The sequence below is a fragment of the Ipomoea nil genome, unplaced genomic scaffold (genome assembly GCF_001879475.1).
Source record: "Ipomoea nil cultivar Tokyo-kokei standard unplaced genomic scaffold, Asagao_1.1 scaffold1361, whole genome shotgun sequence".
NCBI lineage: Eukaryota > Viridiplantae > Streptophyta > Magnoliopsida > Solanales > Convolvulaceae > Ipomoea > Ipomoea nil.
Genome location: NW_017617789.1, coordinates 1,471,323 through 1,491,307, shown reverse-complemented (window position 1 = coordinate 1,491,307; position 19,985 = coordinate 1,471,323). Strand labels below are relative to the sequence as shown.

At 35.4% G+C, this 19,985-nt stretch overlaps 3 protein-coding genes across 4 annotated transcripts; 2 read left to right on the top strand and 1 right to left on the bottom strand.

Moving 5' to 3' along the window:
* Positions 1-1,253: 1,253 nt before the first annotated feature.
* On the top strand, positions 1,254-5,674 carry LOC109185844 (eukaryotic initiation factor 4A-3). The gene is made up of 8 exons (XM_019335792.1): positions 1,254-1,741; positions 2,637-2,877; positions 2,970-3,050; positions 3,416-3,523; positions 3,630-3,749; positions 4,041-4,208; positions 4,813-4,899; positions 5,249-5,674. The coding sequence occupies exons 1-8, from the start codon at positions 1,431-1,433 to the stop codon at positions 5,360-5,362; spliced, it is 1,230 nt and encodes a 409-aa protein (XP_019191337.1). The 5' UTR covers positions 1,254-1,430; the 3' UTR covers positions 5,363-5,674.
* A 689-nt stretch (positions 5,675-6,363) lies between these two features.
* Positions 6,364-16,962, top strand: LOC109185843. The gene is made up of 8 exons (XM_019335791.1): positions 6,364-6,656; positions 7,395-7,793; positions 8,692-8,747; positions 8,846-9,238; positions 9,645-11,067; positions 11,553-11,647; positions 12,089-12,230; positions 16,103-16,962. The coding sequence occupies exons 1-8, from the start codon at positions 6,440-6,442 to the stop codon at positions 16,756-16,758; spliced, it is 3,381 nt and encodes a 1,126-aa protein (XP_019191336.1). The 5' UTR covers positions 6,364-6,439; the 3' UTR covers positions 16,759-16,962.
* Positions 16,963-17,084: 122 nt separating this feature from the next.
* On the bottom strand, positions 17,085-19,817 carry LOC109185845. 2 transcript variants are annotated; one of them, XM_019335795.1, is made up of 7 exons: positions 19,585-19,817; positions 19,281-19,454; positions 18,765-18,854; positions 17,975-18,064; positions 17,808-17,888; positions 17,426-17,471; positions 17,085-17,342 (listed from the first exon to the last, which is right to left on the bottom strand). In XM_019335795.1, exons 1-7 carry the CDS (start codon positions 19,705-19,707, stop codon positions 17,266-17,268), a joined length of 681 nt encoding a protein of 226 aa, XP_019191340.1. In that variant the 5' UTR covers positions 19,708-19,817; the 3' UTR covers positions 17,085-17,265. The 2 variants fall into 2 exon arrangements, with proteins under 2 accessions (XP_019191340.1, XP_019191339.1); XM_019335794.1 differs by having other exon boundaries at positions 19,281-19,460; positions 19,585-19,816.
* Positions 19,818-19,985: the final 168 nt, after the last annotated feature.

Sequence of the window (19,985 nt, the reverse complement as noted above, 5' to 3'; positions counted from 1 at the left end):
ATTGTTTAAAATTACATTTTTATTAAGTATATGACAAAATAATTATGATATTGTATTTACAATATTTAATTTAATAATTGAAAATAGTATGAAAAAGTTACTATATATTATTAATCGCAACTAGCGGTATACATATTTAATCTTGAGTATGTTTACTCATAGTATGCTACCCATGCGATGCACGGAATGAATATTGGACAACATTATAATAATATTATTTATTAAAAAATACATAACCTAATATCAACATAGTTGCAATTCATATTCATATATATATATATATATATATATATATATATATATATATATATATATACACACCATATGGTCTTGTGAAAAGTAAATGTTGTTAATACCAACATTTAACCATTAATATCAATATTTAATTTTCACAAGACCATATGGCTTTATTATAATTAAGATTAAGATAATCATATAAAAACCAATTGTTGTTAAATCAAAGTAATTGTAGATTACTAGTATATATGTCCTTTAATGAAGGTGTGCATTCCTCAAAAAGAGAGAAATCAAATATAATCTTAGATATAAAATCACACTCCAAAATGCCATTGGAACGTAATGGATTGTCAACTTCAATATGACTGCGAAAGCCTAAGAAATCAATATTTTTTCCCCTTTTTAATTGGAATGAAGTTCGGAAGAGTAATATATAACACGTGTGATTGCAAATTAAAACAAACTCCCTTTGGCTTTGCTTACGATTCAGAACCGAAAAAATAAAATACAATAAAATAATTATTAATTTTTTTAAAATAAGAAATAAAATTTATAATCAATAAATAAATTTTGAACTGACAATAATAAATAAAAAAAAAATTGTTTGAACTGAACCGTGACCATTCGTACATATAAACAATAATTTGTTGGAGAAGAAAAAATAAATGAAATATTTAGTTTTAATGGTAAAAATGTCTATCAAACATAAAAGGAAGAAAACATGCCACTTTTAATATAACTAGGAGGCAAATGTGGATACATGAAAAACTAAGAGGGAAAAAGTGTTAAAAGCATATACCTATGTGGAAAAAGTGTCATTTATAATAAATATTTGTTAAAAAAATAATGTTTGACTAAAATTAATGAAGGTGGTGCAAATAATAATTTTTCATTTACACCACCTAAAAATTATCACAGCTATTAAATAGATGGTGCAAATAGCAATTAGGGTGGTGCAAATAGAATTCCCCTAAATTAAATCACAGTCCTTAATTCCTTATACATAGACACATAGTCGGCGATACACGACAACTTGGATATTACTCCGTACTAGGGTTCGGCTTCTCTCCAGTAGCGGCTTTTATCTATCTCAGCTTTAAAAAGCGGGGGAAAATTTTTCTAGGTTTGATTGTTTATCTTCCAGGCCACCACCCAATTCCGTGAAACATTGGTGTTGATTTCACTCGATAATTATGGCGGCGATAGCTTCGGGATCGGTGGTTCCGGCGAATCGGAGGAGGGTACCGATGGAGGAGGAGAGGATGACCTTCGAGACCTCGGAGGGGGTGGAACCCATATCGACCTTCGAGCAGATGGGCGTCAAGGACGACGTCTTGCGGGGGATTTACGCGTACGGGTTCGAGAAGCCGTCTGCCATCCAGCAGCGGGCTGTTCTGCCCATCCTGTCGGGGCGCGACGTCATTGCCCAGGCCCAATCTGGTACTGGAAAGACCTCCATGATTGCCCTCACCGTTTGTCAGATGGTCGACACCAAATCCTCCGAGTACGAACTCTTTTCTCATCTCGAAAGTGTGATTGTTAACGGCGTATCCGTATTTTCTATTTTCTAGGGTTTTGGGTAGTTTCTGTTCCAATTTAAGGTTTACACACAGTCATGGCGTTCTTCTATAGGGTACTGGGGTAAATTTGATTTTCAGGTTTTGGGTGTGAGTCATGGAAAACAAAGTGAAACTATGTTAACCATAAAATTATTTTGGGTATGTCTGTTTTTTTAAATTCGTCATAATACTCCTCCAGATGCATAATGAAACCGTTCTGGTGGAGCTGGAAAACATTAAAGGGAAACTTGCAGAGCTAAGATCTATCGCATTGAAGTTCACAGATGTGCTAATTTTACTGTGAAAATTAATATAAATACTCTAATTTTAGCTTATAAAATATTGTCTTGTTAATTTGGATGTCATGGGGTGTTTTGAAAATATTCTAAATTGAGCTTATTTTATAGCTCTAGCTTTTTAGGAGTAGTTTATGTTTGACATTGGAGGATTTTGAGTAATGTGTTAATGTAAACTGTTTTAACTCCACTTTAGATTTTCATAGAAGAGATTTTTTATTTTTTTTGAAAGCTTTATGATACCATCATATATAATATGTCAGGGGCTAGTGGTTGTTACTTAAAATGCTGCAAATAGCCTTACTAACTTTTAAGTTTATCAGCCCTAGAAGCAATTTCGTTTGGTTGTCTATTTTACTCTTATGCTCCTTATTATTGCCTGATAGACTCTGCAAATGTTTTGGAAGAGTCCATATCCAGAAGATAATAATTATGCTGTGCAGATTTCAATTGGAAGGCCATATTTTCCTTGCCCCATGTGGGAATGATTTGCTTAGCAGACCTTAAATTCAATTCAGGAATACTTATAACTCTTTTTCCTTAGGGTTCAAGCATTGATATTGTCGCCTACCAGGGAGCTTGCATCACAAACTGAAAAGGTGATATTGGCCATTGGTGATCACATAAATGTTCAGGTACATGCTTGTATTGGAGGCAAAAGTGTGGGTGAGGATATCAGAAAGCTAGAGCATGGTGTTCATGTGGTTTCTGGAACTCCTGGAAGAGTGTGTGATATGATTAAAAGGAGAACCTTACGTACTAGAGCAATAAAACTACTAATTTTGGTAAGTTCAATAATTCTTCCCTTTATGAAAGTTACATTTCTGCATTTTCATGGGCTAAGTTTTAATATTATATGATCCTTGGACTTTTGTAGGATGAATCTGATGAAATGTTGAGCCGTGGTTTCAAGGATCAGATTTATGATGTTTATAGATATCTTCCGCCAGAGCTTCAGGTTATCTCTACTTCTTTTTTTGTGTACATTCACACTAGCTTCCTCCATACATATATGTGTAACTTTATTGAGGCTATTGTAGTCAATGTACTTGATTTCTTTCTTTGGGGTACAGTACTTGCATGTGTGATGTGATATGCTCTTGAGATTATTTTGATTAGAAAATATACTGCGCTCATTGATACTTAAATGAGATTACACACGACATTTGTTAACATTAAGTATAGGTCATTTACTGAAAGCCGGATTTATCTCTTCAGGTTGTTGACTGAAATTTATTTTATTTAATTGTATTAGCATCATTATTCCATTGGTATGACTTTTTGTAACATGTAGCTTAACATGTTTGCCTTTATAAATTGTAGGTTGTATTGATTTCTGCCACACTTCCAAATGAAATTTTGGAAATGACAAGCAAATTTATGACAGACCCTGTTCGGATCCTAGTAAAACGTGATGAGTTGACCCTAGAGGCAAGTCTTCTTTTTCTACTAGGAAACATTGAAATATCTACAGTTTGAAATATATTTTATTTGTTCTAATTTGTGGTATCTGAGTATATTATTTTACTCATTCCAGGGCATCAAACAGTTCTTTGTTGCTGTGGAGAAAGAGGAGTGGAAATTCGACACACTTTGTGATCTTTATGATACCCTGACCATCACCCAAGCTGTTATTTTTTGCAATACAAAGCGGAAGGTAAAATTGCTACATGTTCTCTTGGTTCATTTTCCCTGAATTTCGAGATGCTATTGATTGTTTTTATCCAATCTTCTTTGGGGTTTTCTAAATGTGGGAGTGTTTGGTTACACTAGACATCTAATTGATCCAATGTTTTTTCATAGATAGGTTTGTTAACCACCCAATGAGTAATTACAATGGGATTAAGAAAATGTTCAACTGAAACCAAGATTCGTCAAATAATTAATAGTGTTTAGTTTCATAGGCCACTGTGATGAAGGAATAAAATATCATAATTTATGGTGACAGGTGGACTGGTTGACTAGCAAGATGCGTGAAAATAACTTCACAGTCTCATCCATGCACGGGGATATGCCACAAAAGGAGCGAGATGCTATAATGGGAGAGTTCCGGTCTGGCACAACTCGTGTCCTCATTACAACAGATGTTTGGGCTAGAGGGCTGGATGTTCAACAGGCAAGTTCTTTTTCCTTGCAGTTCAAAATTTATAAATTTCATAACTAAAAAAGTTTTCTTCATTCAACACTCCATATTACAAAAGCTTTATCTAAATGTGTTGGTTAACAAATAAGTCTAAAGTCATATAGTCAACACTCCATATTATAAATGCTTTATCTAAATGTGTTGATTAACAAATAAGTCAAAAACATATAGAACCAAAATATAAGAAATAGGAAGCCAGAAATAGAAATAAGCCAGTGTTAAGTGCCTACCAAATAGAATTCAAACTGTGATCTGATGGATCAATATTCTCAACAATTATTACCATTCCAGTAAGATTAGATCCTGTTTGGTTGATGAGGTGAAATTCTCTGATCTTAAACTGACCTACAATTGGAATAATGGATCAGAAAATATTCTAACCCTTATTTTGAACTAACCAATATTCTTGCTTTGTCTTGACCAAATGTGGATTATGCCAAAAGATCTGTTCTTCATTTTTTTTTGTAAATCTAGATTAAGGGTGCCAGACTGATTTGTTTACTTGACAAAGTGACTGCCCATTTTAACTACCATCTCTGTAAGCAACCTTATAAATTTGGTTTTTCCTAATTTGCAGGTTTCCCTGGTTATTAACTATGACCTTCCAAACAATCGAGAACTCTACATTCATCGCATTGGTCGTTCTGGTCGTTTTGGGCGGAAGGTACTTTTTTTTTTTCCTTATTCTGCTTTGACATCTGTGCATTTGTTAATTGGAGCTTGGTAAATTTTAAGTAGTAATTTAAGCACTGTTAGAAAATACAACTGTGTTTAAAAGCAGTTCAACAGTATTACATTTTGATCTGTTTATTATTATTTATTTTAATACTGGCAAATCTGTTGAGCACTGATCTTATTGAAAGTAATATTCACTTGGTCACTAATATATATTAGTAGTTGGCTTATTATTAATTACAGTATACATATATTATGTAGTAGAGAAGTTATGTCCTGGAATCTCTCGGTGCATTTCATCTCATTTTTTATATTTTATTTATTCTTTGTGATTGCAGGGTGTTGCGATAAATTTTGTTAAAAGTGATGATATCAAAATTCTGAGGGACATAGAGCAATACTATAGTACCCAGATTGATGAAATGCCAATGAATGTTGCGGATTTGATATGATGGGCCTTTGCCAAGGGACGATCTTCTACTTCTACTCTGCAAAGCAATGGTGTCAACATTTTGCAATGGGCTTGACTTGTGTGATGGGTTTGTACTACGGGTGCATTGTCCTTGTCAAGTTTTAAAACCACTTTGTAATCAGATTTGCCTGTCTGGAATGGATTGGTTTGGGATCTGGATTTTGACACTATAATTTCAGTAATTGTGTGTATACTAATTGTGATCACCTTTTAGCATTAGGATTGATTATCATGAGTATGTTCAGACGTTTATAACTTATTTTTATGAACAAACGCTTGTGCTTCTCCCTAACTTTACTATTTTTGTATTGTTTTGTCTTGTTTTGTATAATGTGTCAAAAAAAAAAAAGATTAATAAATGTCTCATTGCCCCAATTGGTATGGTATTGTGATGGTCTGGTTTCAATGGATAATTGGGTTAATACTTACAAAATTTTAAGTTCAATTTTCTATTGTGTATTGAGTTGGTCAGTTAATTATGAGCAATTTAAATTAATATATTTGTGGTTCTCTATGGCCTTTTGTCAGTTATAAAGTTTTTACTTAAGTTGATTTTTTTTTTTGTGATTATTTGCCAGTTATTTTTTCTTGGTGGTTTTGCCTGTCACAAAATGTTTGCCAAATATTTTATACCAAATATTAAATTTAGTAATTCAAAGTACATTAATGTTTAAACTTTATACTTTTAAATTAACAAATACGGAGCCAAAGTGACTTTTCTAAGTGGGAGGTCGGAGGTCATTGATTCAGACTTTCATTAGGTTGAGCCAAAGTGATTCTCCTAAATGAAAAGTCGAAAGTCATGAATGACGGACTCTCAGTAGGTTGAGAAAATATAAATGAACATATACTATTGTCAGTATCAAGTAATCAAAAGAAAAAAAAAAAAAAAACAAAAAAGTTAACAAATAAGGAGTACTCCGTATTGAATAAATAAATTACTACGTACAAAATATGTGAGCGGAAGAGAGGAAAATTCATTTTAATTATCTTTTAAAAATATTGAGTAAATATTGATATTGATGTTCTCGGCAGTGAATACAAACGTGAGTCGCCGATGTTTAGTGCTCATCGGCAATCGATGAGGAATCTTACACTGGCCTTGCTTCTGCTCCTACTGCAGCCGTTACCGGCACTCTTCCGGCCAGCCGTTGCTGCTGAGGAGTGCGACGGCGGCAGGCAGCCATTAGTGGAATGGCAGACCCTCACAAAACGCAACTATTCTTCGGAGATCCGTCTCCATCCCCATCTTCTCCTCCTCGTCACCGTTCCCTGTAAGCCTCAACTCTTTCCAATCCCCTCTGTTTTCAGCTTATTTATTTGATTTACTTCTTTTTTGAATTCTTGTAGCCGACCATATGAACATTGCAATTAGTTCGCAAGTGTGTGTGTGTTTCCGAAGTTTTTCTGTTGGGCAAATATACTGCTAGTAACTTTTAATTGATTGAGCAAATTCAGATTATCAAGGTATTAAACATTGGAGCAAATGGATTACTGACTGTTCAATTTGCGTGATCTGGAGTGCATGTAGAAAATGTCCATATAATTTGGGACGCATAGATGTTAGGTTTTTCAGTTTATTAGATTTTTCTCTTTCGATAGGCAAGTACATGATCTGCATTTCAGCCTGGAATTAATGAGCGTATCCATTGAATTCTCAATTCCACTTATGAAATATCTATAAGCAGATGCTGTGTATATGGTTAGATAGAGTACTCCAATTGCAATCTATGAAACAAGTCAGAGTGAAAATACATGATCAGAGTGGTAGGGACTAGGGAATAGCAACTTTTAAGAGATAAAACACACATTAGTGTTGCGGATTAATGCTGCATTTGTTTGCTCCAACTTATTATCATCTTTTGCCCATGTTTCACTGCTAGTGCATGTTTCTTTCTCTTTGCTCACTTTATTGGTTTTTAAATGTGCAATTGCTACCAATCTCTTTAGCTTAAATGCTCTGTGTGTTTACCACTTTACTATTAACATTTACCGTAATGCTCCTTGATCAGGGTCTGGAGAGTCTAGGTCCCTTATGAAGCAGTTAGGTCATGCAGTAAATAGTGAGCAATGTAGATTTGGCTCCCTAAAGCTGAGGGTACTATTTAGGAACAGTGAGAAAATGCTGGCTGATGCGCTCGGTGCTAACACTGGAATTTCTGTTCTATATTATCATAATTCCTTGTTTTACAAGTATCGTGGGAGACTTAGAGCTCACAGCATATTATCATCTGTCCATTATGTTATGTCATTATTGCCTGAAGAACTTCCTCTGAAATCTTTGAACACACCGGAGGAGCTGAAAGCTTTCCTTGGTTCAACTGACAAGGCTTTACTTCTCTTAGAATTTTGTGGGTGGACTCATGAAGTGCTGGCCTCAGGCAAGAATAATGGAACAGAAAATGGATTTGGTATATATCACATCTTCAATTTATTTTACTTTATTATTTTATTTTTTATTTTTTATTTTCTGGAGGGGGTTGGTGCTTTAATTTATTTCTTTCCTTTTTCCTGGAAGAATGAAAGATGGTTTATGACTATTCTACTATTGAGAAATTTTATCTTTCTGAATTCTGACAGACCCACAAACACTCAATCTAATGCCAAATTAAGAATTAGTTGTGCAGCCATATATTTTACTGCACCTCATGATTTTGTTAAACAGTGGAGGGACCTATGTGGTCTAACTTGAAACAAAATTTTCATGCCTTCGACCATTTTTGAAGTGGGCAAAAACGTACAGTTTCCAGTCCTATTCTTGTTTAAATTTTTTGCTAACTTACCTTTCCAAAGGAATGAACCAAAAGTATACACCATCGGTGAATATTGATGATTATAACCTTCACCCACCCTTTTGAAATTCCCTTGCTTAATATGAATTACTTGGTGAATTACAGGTTAACATCTCTAGCTTTGCCCATGATCACTCTCTTGAAGTTCCATTGCTAACACTCACTAGGGAAATGGCACCATAAAGTTTTATGGTATCACATTGCTGAATTTCAAAATTTATTCTCCAACTTAAAATTAACTTCCCTAACAATTTTGGATGGTATGAGAATTTGATTCCAAGCAATGCAAAACATAGGGAGTGACCAATAATTCACTATTAATTAAAATTCTCAGAGCATTTGACTAATGGGAACATCTTTTAATTCGTGGAGTTGCCTTCTTAATATGATAAGTCACATTAATTATGATTTTGTTACACTTAACCAGTAATTTTTATTGATGCAATGTTGGCATTTCTGTATTGGAGTGAAGTAGCATTGAAGTTGTATCATGACAACAAAGTTCAATTTTGGACAGGTTTGAATGAAGAGTTAAATGAAACAATTTCAACCAATGAGAGTACAGCTCAAAAGGTGGGCAGTTGTTTTCATTATGAGGCCAGTATTGGCATAAAGATTAAAGAACATTTGACATGATGGTTAAAAGTTTATGTATATGTTTCTCAAACTAGGGGATGAAAAATGAGAAGATGGATTGTGACATTGATGATGGGGTTGGTTTCATTCCTCAGCTTAACAAGTTTACTTTAGGAAATGAGAGTGCTCTCTCAACTCCTGGAAATACGACACATGGTGGATCTTCTTGTGAAATTAATGAATTTGTACGTTTTAAGTCTTTCTTAGAAAAATCCCTGACAGTTACAAGAGAGTTTTTTCTTCCTCCTGAAAGGCTAAAATTTGGTCTAGTTCCCAATAGATCACTGCTTTCAGTGCTAAATATTGAAGATCCAGGACCATGGTTGATGACACTGCAAGTTGCTGGATGCCCAACTTGTTCAAATGTTCTCAAAGAGGGTGATGATCTAAAAACCATTATACAGACTCAAGCATCACTCGTTGCAGAGGTAAGTTTTCCATTTATGTCCATTGTCTATTTATCTAGCTTATTTTGAGATAGCAAGATATCAGCCATTGATTGCACATCTTTGTGTCTTTCTGCATGTGTTGTATATCTCATGCTATTTGTCTGACTTATTTAATATGTCAAAGTTTTTATTATCCTAGAATTGTTCTATATAAGCAACCTAGGAATAGTGATCTTATTATACTTGGAGTGTTTGTGTCCAATTTTTTTTTAATATCCTATTGCAAATATTAAAGGTCCATCATGGACCGTCCATGTTTCACTGTTCATCTATGAATCCTATGGTTGTTATTGGTTAAGCACTTAAGCTAATAAACTTATGTTAGTACTGCACCTTTTTGTTCCTCCATCCCATGTATTTTATAGATTCATTTTATACTCTGCAGCTGGAAAATGATGCAGATGACCCTGGGCTCACTCTTCCGGCTAATAAGCCCTCAATGCTTCTTTTTGTCGATAGATCTTCAGATTCATCAACTTTGAGACAAGAGAGCAAGCAAGCAATTGATGCTTTTAGAGAGTTAGCACTGCATTATCATAATTCTCATCCGGGGAGTGGAAAAGATACTTTAATTTCTGAAAAGAGATCTGCTGAAGCAATACAAAAATTGAAGGGTGCTTCCAAACACCGTAGATTAGATCTTTTTCAAGCAGCACAAAAGATAAATGTCAATGAAAAGATGTCTATTGTTATAATGAATGAGGGGAAGCATGTCTCTGTTGAAAACCTTGTTGCTGATTTGCAAGGTAGTTCCCTCCATGAGATATTGACATATGCACTTAAGCAAAAGAAGGAGATGAAGTTAAGCACAATAGCAAAAGGTGCAGGATTTCAACTCCTATCTGAAGATCTTAACATCGAACTTGGTGATACTTTAGCAGTACAGGAAGGTGATCAGTCCGACCAAGTTTCTGAATCCCCCACGGATAATGTGTCTAAAGATACTCTTGATTCAAAGTCTTCTCATAATGATCCTTCTAATGTTAACACAGAATATGCTCCACCTTTAGCAGTGCAGACAGAAGTTCAGTCCAACCAACCTTCTGAGGGAGACCCTGTTGTTGTTCAAGAAACTACTCTGGACTTAGGTAAGATTCTAATGCCAGAAAAGGCAGATATTTTTTATGGAGAGCATGTGGCACAGTCAGAACTCTCTGCTGCTGAATCATTTCAGCAGAATAATAACGAGAATTTTACTGAACATTCTGATGTACAAGATGCCACAGATAATTTGGAAAATGAGAGGATCTTTGAGAAAACTCTTGAGGTAGATGAGCAAAATCAAGAGAAAAGTTTTGGAGGTTCCTTCTTCTTTTGTGATGGTCAATACAGATTGCTTAGAGCCCTAACTGGGGGGTCAAAGATTCCATCTGCAGTAATAGTAGACCCAATTTTGCAGCGACATTATGTTTTAGCTGAAGAAGCAGTTTTCAGCCATTCTTTACTAGCTGAGTTTCTTGATAGATTTATTAATGAGAGTCTTCCTCCATATCAACAATCTGAGCCTTTTGCTCCAAATCCCAGGGTGGCCCCAAATCCACCATTTGTCAATCAGGATTTTCATGAAGCAGATTCTATACCTCGAATAACAGCTAATAGCTTTACTGAGCTGGTTCTTGGAAATCTTTCTGACCCTATGTATGGTAGCAATTCTTGGAGTCGAGATGTGTTGGTTCTTTTCAGCAATAGTTGGTGTGGTTTTTGCCAGAGGATGGAGTTGGTTGTTCGTGAAGTATATCGAGCAATCCATGGATATGCAAATATGCTAAAGACTGCATTTGTTGACAACAAAATGTCATTGACTGAAGGTAAGTTGGCAGTCCAATATCAATACATGATACATCCCCCCATATCTTATCTTTTGTAATGGAGTATCCAGTGAATCCACCTAGGCTAACTGGCTGGTTCTTTTTCCTTGAGCAACCTTTTCTATATAATTTAGCCTCATTAGCTTGAATGTCTTCAAATTAATTGGAAAGAGAAAAATCAAATAAGCATTAGAAGCTGTTCAATTTTGTGCTTAGAATCCACATAAATATGTAGTGCATGCGATAAAACAGTCCATCTTAAATAAAAAATTGATTTGCCAATAAGGTTTATTCATTTATTTATTATCACTTGTAGGGGTATGCAACCTTAAAGAGAAATCTACAGTCTGCATGGTTAAATGACCTTGACTTATTATCATCATCATCATTATAAATGGAGAGAAATTAAATGATCTTGACTTGCTACAATAAATCTCTGGGATCTAATTATAGTGCACTCCATCCTTTTGGTGAACTTGTGGCAGATGGTCTGACAAATGCCTTGGTGAAGCTTCCCTTGGTTTACTTGATGGACTGTACATTAAATGACTGCAGTTTGATCCTGAAACCACTGGTTCAGGTATGAGCATATTGTTTTTGTCCACACAAAAATGAACAGCGTTCTCCAAATTACCTTTGTGTCAATAGCTATGCTTATCATTTTTTCTTACATGTTATGCTTTAGGCACATACGCTTTAATTATTGGTGCCACATATGGTAATTTTCTTCTCAATTTTTGTGCAATCGGTGTATTCAGGAGACTGAAATGTTAAACATTGATAGTGGTTTTCCCCACCACCACCCTCCTTTCTATTTTTATGCATAGTTCATTGATGACTAACTATTATTCTCCCTGTTGTTGTTGATGCTTAGTGATACGATCTCTTAAATAATATAACTTTCTTATTTCAAATGAGTGCTATTATTTGATATTATTGTTATTTGTTATCTTTATATCTGACTAGCAGAGTAAACTTTACTCATGTTCTTATATGCTGTACTTGTATCCAAAATATGCAGAGAGAAGTTTATCCATTACTACTATTATTTCCAGCTGAGAGCAAGAATGCTGTCCTCTATAAAGGAGATGTAGCTGTATATGAGATCATTAAGTTTCTTAAAGAACATGGCAATGATTCGTCTGGTCTTGTTAGGGAGAAAGGTAAGCTTTCTTGAATTTGCTTCCTCTGCTTGCCTTACCCCTTACCTTTTGCCCACCTGTAGAGATCAAAAAAGTAAATTTCTGTATTCCCAAAAAAACAATTTTCTTAAAGTAGTTCTTCATCAACAACCTTAGAGTTGACCGAAATTTCATTAGATATCTCTGTTGCATCGATATGGTAAACTTAGTAAAAGACTGAAGTAGATACAGCAATTATAAATAATAAGAGTTAATACCATCTGAGGTCCTCCGAGTATAGTGGTTTTGCCACGTTTAGTCCTAAACTTTCAAATTGACCATATGTGGTCCTTCGACTTTCAAATTTAACCATTCGTGGTCCAAGTTAACCACTCATGGTCCTTCAACTATTAAATTTTAACCAACCATGGTCCTTTCAAGAGGACCACGACTGGTTAAATTTCGAAACTCGAAGGATCATGGGTGGTTAACTTGGACCACAAATGGTTAAATTTAAAAGTCGAAGGACCACAGATGGTCAATTTGAAAGTTTAGGACTAAACGTGGCAAAACCACTATACTCGGAAGACCTCAGATGGTATTAACTCTAAATAATAAATATAAATATATAATTTTTATCATAAAAGTAATAAACATACACTAATCTCTTCACTTTTGCCATAATGATAAAGAACCTCTCAAAGAATCCATTGCTTAGCCAACTTGGTTAGTATCTTTTCAAATAAGTCATTAGCTACTAGAAAACAGTAAAGAAATTCTCACTAAAATGAACAATTTTTAAGCAAAATCTTAAATTAATATCTCAGTGTTAAACACAATAATATTTTCCAAGTTATGCAAAAATCACAAAGTAGTTATTGATTTCATTTCTTCCTTATTTCAATGTCACGCCCCCAAAACCAAAGCATGGCCTGGCCATATTACAAAGACAGCTAGTATAATACAAAGCCCGCTTAGACAACTCTCTGAAGCATGGCCCGGCAATGTTACAAAGACATAGCTAACATTATGAAGCCTAATGTAAAGCCTGCTTAAACATGCACAACACAAGGAAAGTACCACGAACATTATATACACACTCTAACCCACATGAAAAAAAGTAGAGATCGCTAATCAAACTATCATTTCCCCAATAGATAGCTTAACTTCAGGATAGAAGGTACACATTCATGTCATAGTATTGCCCAAAAATACACTACATAAACACCGGAATACAAGTTGGCCGCAAATAATCCTTCCAAAATTCATGATTAACACATGACATTATCACTTATTTATCAGTGTCCTAACATCATCTTCATGGCCAAGCTTACTATTCACCTCTACTTCCCAATATCCACCTACAAATCCATAAGATATAGGGATGGACAAGTGAGCTAAATAGTCCAATAAGTGAATTGATCTCTATTGGATCAACCGTAAAAACAAGATTAGGAATGAATAGAACATAGGCGATAAAGATAGAGCTAATATTTAATACATAGGTACTACATGCAAGTAGTGTTGAAAGAATCGCTAGGCGGTCTTTTTTTTTTTTTTTTTTTTTTTTTTTTTTTTAATAATTATAAACTATTTAATACTTTAACAGTTAATACTAAAATATTAAATATTAACCTAAAAAGCATCTAGAATTGTAAATTGTATAAAGATTTAAGGAATCAAAACACAATTCCACGAAGTCACAACTCACAAAGTATCAACTTAGATCCAAACTTCGAAATCAAATCATAGAATCATAGAGAAAATAATCAAGTCCGAACTCCAAATGGCGTCGTTTTGAACGATTTAAGGTTATTTCGCTCAAAACGACGTCGTTTGAGCGAACTAACACTTAAAAAAGAACACCAGGAGCGATAGCTAATCGGTCGACTAGGCGGCCTATGCGGCGCCTCGAACACCGATTACGGTGATATTCTAGGCGCCTAACACCGATTAATTGGCGCCTAGGCGCGATATTTGCAACAATGCATGCAAGTAATAAATTCATAGTTTTTTTCGGAAGTCATAAGTAATTAATAATTAACTAACAGAAGTTAGGTGGTACCTCTTATAATCTAAGATTGGGCCAAGGTCACTCAATTGGGGCTATAATGCACATGGGCTTTACCACACTAAAAGACTTAATCCAATCAATTAGCTAGTCTAACTCATACCCTTATAAACTCATATGTTCTCTCTTATTTTATCAAAGTGGGACTCGTAACACCCAACTAGCACAATTATCAAATATATAATACAATGCTAGTTCACAGTTTCACTTTGACTGCTATTATACCCATTGCATGGGCCAAAATTGACACAACTAATTTCACAAATCAAGGGTAGATAGGTTACAAATTCAAAATCAAGGGAACATTCCAAATCAAGGTGGCGAGGCCACCTATTTAAAAGGTCAACTGGTCAAGTGAATGTTCCAAGCCAATATCGACACTTAATTGTAGGACGAACAACAAATACTTATTTCAATAGTCAAGTTGTACATAAGATGTTCCCTTTCCAAATTTTCACCTCAAAGTAGTTCTCTACGAGTTAAGCAAGTCAAGTTGAAAATATTTCTTTCACTTTTATGCTTGATCCAATTTGATAAATACCTTCAAGTATGTATAGTCAACACTCAAAACATATATCAAGTTTTCATTAAAATGCAACAAAACCATAACATACAATATGTACACATATTCAAGACTAGCTATAATATTTCAATAACCACTAAAGATACAGTAAATAGGTGAAAATGGATAGAGAAGTCCTAAATTCATTTAGTTGAGTCAATATCAAACCTCAATAACTCCTTGAACCCTAACCTTGATCTTCACCTAACAAATACACATACAACTATAAATCACTAACGTCTCTAAATGTCAACAAATCCTAATTAAATGGAATGTTACACTTCAGTCACCCCCTCTTGAATTCAAATGTTGTAAAGCAATTTAGTGATTATTGTGTTGCTTATTTTGCAAACAAATCCAAACTACAAGGATACTAAAGCACAATTTTGCAAGGAAATAGTAAATTAGTACATCCTCCACTACATTTTATATAACACCTCCACGTGATCCATTAACCACCATTATCCATTTCCCTTTCTTAAATACCCATTTCGAATTCCAGATTTGCACAGCAAAATTAACAAGGCAAAATTCCATAATGGTAACATTTTTAAATTCCAAAAAGTTCTGCTAGAGATTCAGCCCTAGTATTAGTCCCATTGCAAAAGCAAAACCTGTCTGAGAAAATTGCAACCCTGTTGCATAAGTTGTCTTTTGATTTTTATGTGAAAATACGGGATTAGAACTCTTAGTGTTCATTTGGTTCGGATTGGGCAGCAGATTGGATTTATTTATATCCCAGATTCCCGGGATTGTTTATCCAATCTCAGGCTCAAGTTTTGAAGCAACCAAGGGAAAGGGGAGGAGAGAGAGAGAGTATGTGTGTTGTTAATCCATCTTCTTCGATCCCGCTAACCAATTTACCCTGAGGTCATGTTAATTATAAACTCTATGCTTGCCCATCTAGCTTTTGTAAATATTTTGAGAATCATCTAATTTAATATTTTCCTATTAAGATAAAGTTGTTACTGATTTTTTATTTTTTTTTAAAATCAAGTGTTTGATATGTGAATTACAATCTCTGCTCCTTCTTTAGGGGAGACACTTAGATTCAGGGCAATTCTCATTTCTCCTGTAAATTTCACAACATTTTTAATTTCTATCATAGATGGATTTTCTTTTCTTTGCAACCCCTACAAACTAATGTATTGCATCATTTTGGGAATCTCAATTAAAGGCTTTCTATTATTAGTGTTCGCAATTTTTTATGGCAATGTTTGCAATTCCTGGTTTTTAATTTTTAATGATTTGATGTTGAATGTTTATGCATTTTTGTTTTAGACTCTTTAAGGACTGGAGCTGGAGAGGAAGAATTGGACCAGAACTTACAAAAAGATGCTCCTCTCCTGAAAAATTTATACCACGAAGTTTTACTTAAAGATAGAATGCCAAATTCAGGGGCTAAGCACAGACAAATAGTAAGTTCTCTGAATGGTTTGCATCAAACGCCCCTTCAAGTGGTGGTTGGTTCCATGCTAATTGCAACAGACATGCTTCTGAATTCTCATCCATTTGGTGAATCCATAATTCTCATTGTGAAAGGAAATCAGAGCTTAGGATTTCAAGGTCTAATTGTGAATAAGCGGATCAACTGGGAGTCTATAGATGAAGTCGAGGAAGGTTTAGAATTTCTTAAGGCAACTCCTCTATCTTTTGGTGGTCCTGTACTCAAACGCGGAATGCCTCTTGTGGCTTTGTCAAAAAGAATTATTGAAGATCATAATCCGGAAGTCCTTCCAAACATCTACTTTCTTGATCAAGAAGCTACACTCCGTTTACTAGATGAAGCGAAAGCGGGAAACCAATCTGTCCATGATGTTTGGTTCTTCTTGGGATTTTCAAGATGGGATGGGGACCAACTAGTTAACGAGATTATTGAAGGAGCTTGGACTCTGAGCAAAGGTACCGAGGAGAAACTAGGTTGGCCTCTAATGTAAACTAAACCATCAAAAGTAGGGTGATCAAAGATTCAAGACCCATGTAGGATTAGCATAGCCTACAGTATAACCACTTGTATCACAGCTGTACATAAGATTTTTTTTCTCTCTCACATGATTAAGTGATTAACAGCATGTATGATTGCTTCATTCTGAGTTTATCCAGTTTTGACTACAATGAAGGAAATAGTGGTTTTTCATATCTGACATTGATTTATCTATTGCTTGTGGAGAATTTTGCTTTAACTTTTCCTAAATTGATCAATTTATTGTGTCCAAAGTCCTAACAAGACTTTCTTTTGGCAATTTCTGCAAATACCACAAAGTAATGCAAATCCATCCCTTGAAAATGCACTTGGTATATTATGAGCCTATACAAGTCTGAAGGAACATTATTCCTCATCAGCATTGCCATTTTATTCACTCAGCTTTGCTACTTTATATCTATTAGGTTTACATATATCACTTTCTACACAAATAAATGAGCTATTAATAAATGTACATGTTTCATAACCCTGCATTTTTTAGCTCCAACAATCTAGACCACCTCCTATCAACTGGGGCAGCATTCTGTTTATCGAAAACTGCAAGACACAAAAACAAATTGCTTCAGTAACAGCTAAGCTTTTGAGTGATTATTAGTTCTTGCATCTCTTAGGGTTCTTACACTGCAATTTAGGTTCAGACTTCTCACAAGACTCTGAACAAGTCTCCTACAGAAGGAAAAACCAGCAAGTTAAGCACATGCAGAACATCGAGGAATGTGAGGATCAAGCATTTACCACTACGCCAAAAGTTATAACTTATAGTGAAGGTGTAAATTTATTTCTCTATATACCGCCACATTTTCCAGAGGTATGGTGCCTAACAATGACCATTCACTCCTTCAAGCCTCCGTCCAACAATTCCCCTTGCCACCAGGGTGTTGGGCCGAGGCCTGATTGCTGGACTTAGCTCTGATACCACTTGTTAAGATCAAACTCTTACTACTACACCAAAAGTTATAGCTCGTAGCGAAGACGCAACTATATTTTCATATCTATGCATACCTTCACCGAGGTTGCAAGCCGAACTGTGTCCTGTACGAGTGAATCGAGGTTGGCTTCATGTCCCGGCTTCACATAGATAACCTGATAGTCAGACATGAAAAACTTAATGTGTGAGGTCTGTGTTATTTGTGTACTGTCTGGTACAGAAAGCAACACTAAAGACTTACTGAGGGATCTTCATAGCCTAGAAGGGGGAGTTCTTGAGCAGAGGCCTTTGGCCTGCTTGGCAGAACCCAAACGTTAAAATTTGCATCAATCTGAGAGCACCCATAAAGTATAATTAGGCATGTTACAGAACACAAATCAAAGGAATTGAAGGCAATACACAATGCACATTAGTAAAGCTAGATTACCAAAATGAAGACTAAAAATAATCCTTTTTTCTACAAGTTTGGATTATTTAAGCCATTTATCCATAAATATAATCCATGCTTCAAAAAGGGGATCTTTAGAGGGCAATTCTAGCCAAGTTGGTCAGAAAGGTTACAAGTTCGACTCCCAACAGCCAAGGCATGTTTTTTTATTTTTGTGGCCCAGTTCTTATAAATAAATTAGGCTCCGGTGTAACACCATCAGAATGCAAAAATCGCAGTTCCTATCGTAAAATATATGATGTTTATTTCAAATAAGTATATATGAACGTTGTAAATATTAGGCCCTCTAAAAATTGAGGCCCTGTGCTATTGCCCATCTTGCACGCCCCAAAATCCGGCCATGCAAACGGGAGCTGCCTATTTGACCTTCTTAGTTTGAGTTGGTCAGCACAACCTAGCCTAGTTTACCTTCTTGTGATCCTTTTGCCAGCTACGGTCATAAGGCGGGGTTTACTCAATGCACACAATTAGCTAGATAGTGGGTGCGAGTTTCCCTTGTCATCCAAACCGGGATCTTTATAATAGAATGACAAAAGCTATTATGAATGCTTGAGCAAACTACATTATTGAATAGTTGAAGTACCTCTCTGCAGAAAGGTGAGGAGCAGTTGCTGCATTTTCTGGTGAAGGATGCTATGACCCTACCATCCACAGAGAGACCAAAGCCTGCATGCTGATAATATAAACAAATTAAATTCTTGGTTTAGCTTCACTTCTCACTATTTCACCCACACTACAATTTGTTTTCTTTGAGCCAAAAGGTGGAATTGCCCACCTAGGCACTCCCACACCTCGGCCTGACAGCACCGTGGAGGGGTAATTCATGGTGACTCAACTGATAAACAGATACCAGATTTTTGTTCACGGGGCACAAAGAGCCCCTCATTTGAGAAATTGCTCGTGCATCACTAGTGAGACTCGACCATTGGTCTCTTGTGACAAATTTCACCTCTGTGAACAGCGGGGGAGCTGCACATGTGGCCCCATTTGTTTTCTTTTTGACATATTACTATCACACCATTATGGATTGCAACAAAAGAGCAGTCTTTACTCTTTATGGTGTGGTACTAACTAAGCCTGATCATATCAAAATATGAACCTTGTGAATGCAGAGACTAACAGAAACTTGGGCATCTTGATTGATGTCTTCTGCTAATTCTTGAAGGTGGAGATCCCTGAGAGGGAAGGTGTAGTCAGAGTTCCAGCTTCCCTGCCATTTCCCATCTGATGTAGATATAGTTATCAGGCGGCGCCCCGGCCTTTGAGTTTTTTTCTTTATCTAGAAATTAAATGTGAATAATAATAACAGTGAGTATATGTATCTATATATGACATTTATATAGACATAAATGTGAAGAATGAAGGAACGATGAGCAATATAATGTTGGGAAGTGAGGTGTTACCAAAGGGAGGTGGTCATTTCTTTTAGGTGAAGAAGACTGTGAAGCTGAACTGTTGGTGGTGGCTCTTGGGAAAATGTACAAAGATTTAGCCTCAAATGGCCTAGTACTGGGAAGTGTATTCATGTTTAATTCTTGAAGATATCCAATTTCCTGCTTGTTTTTTTTTTTTCTTTCTATGTGTGTTGGGTAATGGCCAAGGGGTATGGTCTTATACTCTTATCCTCAACACATGGTTGGCAATTTTACACCATTTCCTTTAATTAATAATTCACCCGCCCCAAAAAAAAGTCAACTTGCCAAGAACATAGATTGATATTTTAGCTCTGTACGGATTTAGCTCATAGTTCAGTAAGCAGTATTTAAGAAAAGAAACTAATATTTGAATTTCGATAGCAGCAGTG